Source organism: Zootoca vivipara, chromosome 1 (genome assembly GCF_965207765.1).
Source record: "Zootoca vivipara chromosome 1, rZooViv2.hap1.1, whole genome shotgun sequence".
Lineage (NCBI taxonomy): Eukaryota > Metazoa > Chordata > Lepidosauria > Squamata > Lacertidae > Zootoca > Zootoca vivipara.
In genome coordinates, this window is record NC_142582.1 from 70,883,797 (window position 1) to 70,891,378 (window position 7,582).

The window sequence follows — 7,582 nt, forward strand, 5'->3', positions numbered from 1 at the left end:
TTCAGTCTAAGAACACAGTGCTGCCTGGATCACCTCTTTCTATAGGTTTGTTGACATTTTCAAAAGAACTCTTGAAAGGTCAGTGAGACAGGAATCACCCTTGCAGAAGCAATGCTGGTTCTCCTTCAGCAAGACTTGTTCTTCTAAATATTAGTTTAAAGAAGCTGGCCACATGACCCGGAAGCTGTCTAAGGACAAACACCGGCTCCCTCGGCGTATACAGCGAGATGAGCGCCGCAACCCCAGAGTCACCCATGACTGGACCTAACGGTCAGGGGTACCTTTACTTTTTTAAAGGTAAAGGACCCCTGACCATTAAGTCCAGTCGCGAACGATTCTGGGGTTGCGGCGCTCATCTCGCTTTACTGGCCGAGGGAGCTGGCATTTTCCGCAGACAGTTTTTCTGGGTTATGTGGCCAGCATGACTAAGCCGCTTCTGGGCGAAACCGGAGCAGTGCATGAAAACGCTGTTTACCTTCCCACCAGAGCGGTACCTATTTATCTACTTGCACTTCGACGCGCTTTCGAACTGCATTGCAGCCAATTCATTTTGCTGCAAATATCCTTGATCCAAAGTATAATGGCGTTCATTTATCACGAATTGAACAAATTCAAGGTATTGAGTTCATTGATCTCAAAATATCAGCAAATGCACCAAATAATGCACAATATATTTTGGCAGAGCTGGCAGCATATCGTGCCAAGGAAGACTTTTTAAGCAAGTCATATGTATTGAAGTTGGTTAAAAAAGTGGATGCAGTGATTTGGTGGAAGGGAACATGCTTTGGTTCAAAGCTTAGCAGAGTGGCTGTGGAGTGTGGACATTTTAAATATGCCGTCAACGACAGCTGCAACAGAAGGCAACTTCAGTACTTATGGACTTATTCATTCAGCAAAAAGGAATAGGCTTACTATAGACAGAGCAGGAAAGCTTACATATGTAGCTCATAACTTAAAACTCCTAGAAGAGAAATAAAAAAATTCCTTCAGTAGCACCTTAAAGACCAACTAAGTTTTTATTTTGGTATGAGCTTTCGTGTGCATGCACACTTCTTCAGATACACTAGATACAGAAGCAACCAGACCCTTATATATTCAGAGGGTGGTGGTGGGGGGGTGATGGGAATGGGTGATGGGCTGTAAGAGTGGTAAACCTGTTGATGGCTGTTAATGACTGCTGATTACTGCAATAGGTCCTGCGGGCTGAGGCTAAAGAAAGCTTGATCATGCATAATGAGATAAGAACCCTATGTCTTTATTCATCCCAGGTGGCTCCGTGGTTTTAAGCTTGGTAATGATTTCCAATTCTGCAATTTCTCTTTCCAGTCTGTTTCTGAAATTTTTCTGTAATAAAACTGCTGCTGGTAAGCCATCAACAGGTTTACCACTCTTACAGCCCATCACCCATTCCCATCACCCCCCACCCTCTGAATATATATAAGGGTCTCATTGCTTCTGTTTCTAGTGTATCTGAAGAAGTGTGCATGCACACGAAAGCTCATACCAAAATAAAAACTTAGTTGGTCTTTAAAGTGCTACTGAAGGAATTTTTTTATTTTGCTTCGACTCAGACCAACACGGCTACTTACCTGTTCCTAGAAGAGAAGAAAACACAGATTCTAAGAAGCTCATTGAATTTTACACAACCGTCAACTTAGCTTTATGATCTTGCAGATGATCAGTGTGGAACTGAAAGCTCTGTTACCAGTGGAGACGAAGATGGTGACTTATCCTCTCAAGAAGTTTGAGGAGTCAAAAGAATACTCTCGAGAATTTAACATCACTATATGTGACCTACAGAACACTGAGGACAGAGGAAATAAAATATAGAATAACTCAGCGTTTCCCAACCTTGTGCCTCCAGCTGTTTTTGGACTACAACTCCCATCATCCCTAGCTAGCAAGACCAGTGGTCAGGAATGATGGGAATTGTAGTCCGAAAACAGCTGGAGGCATAAGGTTGAGAAACACTGGAATAACTTGTCTCTCTGGAAAGGTAACCTCTGGGTTCACTTTGAACCCTACAAGCAAGAACTCCTATATTTATTGTCACATGTTATTTTTTGAGGGGTGGGAGGCAGGCAATCACACCTATGCTAAAATCCTAGATTTCTCCACTCTCTTATGAACTGCAGCCACTTTCCTCCAGAGAATGAAAAGTGGGCCTAATGGAAGCAAAAGCTAGGCAGACTGTATTAGTAAACCAGATGAGATATAGAATGTTAGGAGGGAAGGGGGAAATGAAAAAGCGGGGAGGAATTGCTCAAGTCTCGTGCTGCTTGTAGAAGGTTATGGGAAAGCATGGAATTTGATTGTACAGGATTCAGATGGAATAAAAGAATGTTATCCAGAACCACTCGCCTCCTTCGTAAGACAGTAAAATGCTTAGGGTTGGAGCTACCAATCAACCCCAAAAACTGAGCTCCCTTAACACCATATAGCAAGCATGGGAAGATATGGGAAGATATGAGGGGCAAGGTGACCTTCCTCCCTATGGTAAAGCTTGGGTGGTCTTTGAACAGGAGCACTTCTACAATTTTTGTGGTGTCCCACTTGCTCCCTGTAACTGCAAAGATGCTGGCCCCATGCTTACTGTCGAAGGCAAAACAGGACCATGAGGAAGCCAGAATACATGCAAAGACTCAATATTTACTTCCCCAAAAGGCGAAATCCTCCTCAAAGGGGGACAGAGGATTGCATCTGTGCACTGCCCTCATGTTATGGAATCTAGGCTACATGAATACAGCTTTGTTGGCATCCATCTGTCTCAAGAGACAATGGAGTGTGCCTCTGGGGGCGAAGTAAAACCGCTGTGTTAGGAGCACTGAAGTGACCTCCACAGGACACAAGCCCTGTATGTGTATGGAGGTCTTGGGCTGCTCAGATGACAAGACCCCATTCTCGGCCTTGCTGGTGTGGTCCGCCAAAGGAAAGCAGGGCAAATACTCGGTTTTTTGCCCTTAGCCTTTTATTCTCCTGAAGATATCCCGCAAGGGAGCCTAAGTTTAGAACCGGAGTTTTCCTTCTCTTAGATGGGCTACCTTCTTCCCGAGGTTGACAAGCCCTACCTGCCACTCACATGCAGCATGTGCAGAAAACAACTTCTTGATCATTAGACCCACTATTGGTCTCATCTGCTCAAACCACATGAGCCTGTCTTCGTATGCAGGAAAGTCCCTAACTCACAAAGGGTTTGAGATCCATCCGCTACACCCCTCACTTGGTTTATCCGGCCACTTGAAGCTGTTCCCTGGTGTGGCTGCTATCGGCTGCCAATAGCTTCTGTGAGCCACAAGTGAGAGCTGAGTGCAGGATACGGATCAAAGGTGGACAAACTACCCCAGAAGGAACACAACATGTCCCCCACCATAGGTACTGCCCCTCTCCTAACACCCCTGCTCAGTTACCCTTCCGCTTTGGGGCCCTTGAAGCAAGAATTCTGTACATATTTTCCCCTCAATTTGCCCTTACCTATCATCAGGCTGGAAGCTGTACGCCGGCTCCCTCGGCCAATAACGCGAGATGAGCGCCGCAACCCCAGGTCACAACTGGACCTACTGGTCAGGGGTCCCTTTACCTTTATCATCAGGCAAGTGACTTAAAGCAGAGTTATTATCCTGGCTATGGGAGTGAGTGAAAGCCCCTGATGAGAAAAAGCATGCAGCACATGACAAAACACTTGCCAACTTTTAACTCATCAGCTTTTACCATCTCCATGGTGGTGTAGTGGTTAAGAGCGGTAGACTTGTAATCTGGGGAACCGGGTTCGCGTCTCTGTTCCTCCACATGAGCTGCTGGGTGACCTTCGGCTAGTCACACTTCTTTGAAGTCTCTCAGCCCCACTCACCTCACAGAGTGTTTGTTGTGGGGGAGGAAGGGAAAAGGAGATTGTTAGCCGCTTTGGGACTCCTTCGGGTAGTGATAAAGCGGGATATCAAATCCAAACTCCTCCTCCTCCTCCTCCTCCTCTTCTTCTTCTGAGCCTGGCCATCAACAATGAAAATTCTCTTGTGGGGAAAGACTGTAGTTTAATACCTGCTTTGGACACAGCAAGTCCCAGGTTTAATCTGCAGGTATGACTGGGGGAGAAGCCTGTTTGAAATCCAGGAGAGCCACTGCCCATCAGTGTAGACAAAATTGAGCTAGGTGGACCAATGACCTGACTAGGTAGGTATAAGGCAGCTCCTATGTTCTCATTCTCCCACCCTCCTCTTACCGGTAGTTTGCTGGTGAGCAGGCTTGGACTGACTTGCAAGGCAGGGAATTATCAAGCCTTGCAAGCTTATCAAAGCCTGACTGCCAGCAAATGAGATTTCCTTGTTCTCCTCATGGGCCAAAGCATCACACACCTCTTTTGATTTTGCCTATGAGCATGGTTTCTAATTACTGTACAGCGCTTTCTTAAAAAAAAAATTCTTACCCATCTAAGTTAAAAGAAGCTAAATGATTATTGGGGGAGGCACCTGGATGACTGCTCCTCAGTCAATGTTAAAGAGCTGTCTATAAATTTGCTTACTGCATCAAAATTGGTTAAAGTCATAAAAATTTGAAAGCTAATATAATTTAAAATTGGTTGGTGAAGATACAAATTTCTCCCACTGTTGTTCCAGCTCAGAGATCCACTCCAACATTTTGTTGCAGGTCCCACTTGTTCCATACCAACACCCAACTGGATTTCAGGTTCAACATGCAAAATTCCTCACTTGTTTTAAGAAGCACAGGTTGCTTAAATATAGTTAAACCAACATTTAAATATATATATATATATAGTAGGGAAAGCTACTATACCCACAGCATGGTAAAACCACCTTTGCCAGCATATATGAAAAAGCAATACAAAAGGAAATATAAATGGATCACATTCATTATTCCATGCTTTACTCCCTGTTAAACCCCTGGGGATTTTATGCTCTTGGGCAAGTTTCAGCATAAAGCGTCTTCGGTAGCAGAACATACCATAAGCCTTTATCTATAATAAAACAATAGATAACATAATAAAATCTAAATGATGCGAGGATGCTGGGAAGCGATGAGATGAACCCAAAACACACTCTGGCAGCGTAAGATGAGATCATCCAGAGTTAGCAATGCCCATCCCCAATTGCCAACTCTGCGCTTTCAACCTCCAAAGCACACGGTATTGTTCTTCACACTCCTTCCCTCTGTAAACTGTGCCGTTTAACAAATTGCGCCACACCTTTAAAGCCTCGCTTTGCTCACTAGGATTTACTGTATACATATGGGGGCGGGGAGCCTTCCCCCACTTTCCTCCAAAGATCTCAAAGACGACACACACAAAAGTTGATACAGTATGAGATGGGCTTCCCCTAGGCAACGTAAAAAGTAAACACGAACTCTTGAACTCCAACATGCCTGGTGAACACACACGCGCGAGCACACCCCTTGGGAGCAGGAGACGAAAAGCAGGGCAACGTTCCCCGCTTTCTTAGTAGTTTAAATGCACTTTAATAGGGGAGGGGGTGAAGGGAAAAGGAGGACTAATTTTGGAATGCGTGGCTTCCCTCATCCCACAGCGAGGGGACGGAAGAAAAAAACGCTCCAAGTTGCAGAAAGCGTGATTTTATAGGAGAGAGAAAGAGAGAAGCGTGGCTTGGGGGTTGCACTGCAGCCCCGAATCACCCTCGTGCCCCCCGCCCCGGTCCTCTCCTACACCACGGAGCCGCCTTCATCGCCTCTTACTGCCCCTTATTTTCTCGCCCTCCCAGCCTCCTTCCCCTCGCGACACCCGCCTCCAAACCCCAACGGCGCCCTGCCCCCCCCACCTCAGCGCCGGAGAAGGGCTGCCCGCCGCCGCTTTCTCCTTTCGGGACGAGGGAAGCCTGCCCAAGCGCCGCCGCCTCTGCCGCTTCGAGGAGCGGCGGGCACGCCCCGCGGGCGCCAGGGGCACCGGAGGCCTCGTCCCAATCCCCGGCCTTTCCTGGCGCAGCCCCCGCAGCAGGCGGGCCGCCGGCTGCAGAGCAGACCCTCCTTACCTGGGCTTGAGGCTGCTGGCGCCCCGCTCGTAGGCCCAGACTGAGGGCGGCGGCGAGGACGCGGTGGCGGCGGCGACCGAAGCCAGCGGGTCGGGGTAGCTGGGGGTCGCCGGGTAGTTCCTGTCCATCATCGGAGCGGGAAAGGAGGGGACGCCGTGGCTCCGCACGGGGCCTGGGCGCGCGGGGATAAGGGAAAGGGGGCGGAGGCGGCCGCGCTGCTTGGCGGCGGCTGCAGCTGCAAGAACCGAGCGGGTGGGAGCGACTCCCCCGCTTCACTCTCGCAGGAGGAGGAGGAGGGCGGCGGCGGCGGCGGCCACCCCCGACGCGGCCCTCCCCTCGGTTTCCGCCGCGAGGGGCGGGAGGGCGGCTCGTAATCAGGGCAGCGGCGGCTGCAAGCAGCCCAGCCGAAGACCCATGTTGGGCTGCTGCTGCTTCCCAGGATGTCCCTCCCACCCCCGCCAGAGTTTACTGGGGCTCCAGAGCATGGGAAGCAGCTGCCGCCGGCGCCGAGGATCCGTAATCGTAGCGGCGGCGGAAGAGAGGAAGGAGTGAGCTTGGCCTACAGAGCGGAACCGGGATAGGCGGCGCGTCAGAATGCGGGCAATAACCGAGGAGCCCTAAATACTGACAAGCTTCGGTGTAGCGGAAGCCTGGTATGGCGACTGGGGATTGCATACTTCGGATGGGCTGCCGTAAGGACCCGTGTGGGCTGCTGTGCGGTGGGGAATGCTTTGTCATCTTTTTGTGTGCAGGTGAATATGGTTTTCAGTGACTGAGCTGGAAGTTCTGGACCCAAGCGGACACTCCTTCCTCAGATTTTTTTTCCTCCCTCGTGCACTATTTTAGCTTGTATGACTAACATTTACAAAACTGTGAATGTTTAAAGCTGTCCACGTGAGAAGTGTCATACACGTGTCTCATCCAGGAAGCCAAGATTAGCAGTTTCTGCTTGCGAGTGTACATGCTGGAGAGCCTCGGGTTTGTTGTTGTGGGTAATGTGTAAAATGTCCCCAAAGTTCATACAGTACAGTCTCCAGTGGGTGGGTGTGGACTATTTCTCTGCTTTGGAATGTAGGTGGAGAAATCAAACACTTGAACAGAATATTGCACATGCTTCTTTCCTGAAAACAGGACATGCACTGTTCCTCACCCCATGGCAGTAGCTATTTCACATTTCCCTTAGCTGCTTAGCTCCTTTGGTTAAACATTGCTGCCAGAAATAGAGAATATACTTTTTAAGTACAGTCATACCTCGGTTTAAGTACGCTTCGGTTTGAGTACTTTCAGTTTAAGTACTCCGCGGACCTGTCTGGAATGGATTAATCCACTTTCCATTACTTTCAATGGGAAATTTTGCTTCAGGTTAAGTATGCTTCAGGTTAAGTACGGACTTCCAGAACCAATTACACTCATACTTCGAGTTAAGTATGCTTCAGGTTGAGTATTCCATGGACCCACCTGGAACAGATTAATCCACTTTCCATTACTTTCAATGGGAAAGTTCGCTTCAGGTTAAGTACGCTTCAGGTTAAGTACAGACTTCCAGAACCAATTGTGTACTTAAACCAAGGTACCACTGTATTCTGCAA

The 7,582-nt window shown here is 48.4% G+C and overlaps 1 protein-coding gene across 1 annotated transcript in view; it reads right to left on the bottom strand.

Moving 5' to 3' along the window:
- QSER1 (glutamine and serine rich 1) overlaps positions 1–6,460 on the bottom strand; it is a 34,223-nt gene extending 27,763 nt beyond the window's left edge. The window contains exon 1 of the mRNA XM_035118204.3: positions 5,994–6,460. Within this exon, the coding sequence (XP_034974095.3) occupies positions 5,994–6,124 (131 nt within the window). The 5' untranslated portion in view covers positions 6,125–6,460. The remainder of the gene's footprint in view (positions 1–5,993) is intronic.
- Between the last annotated feature and the right edge of the window lie 1,122 nt (positions 6,461–7,582).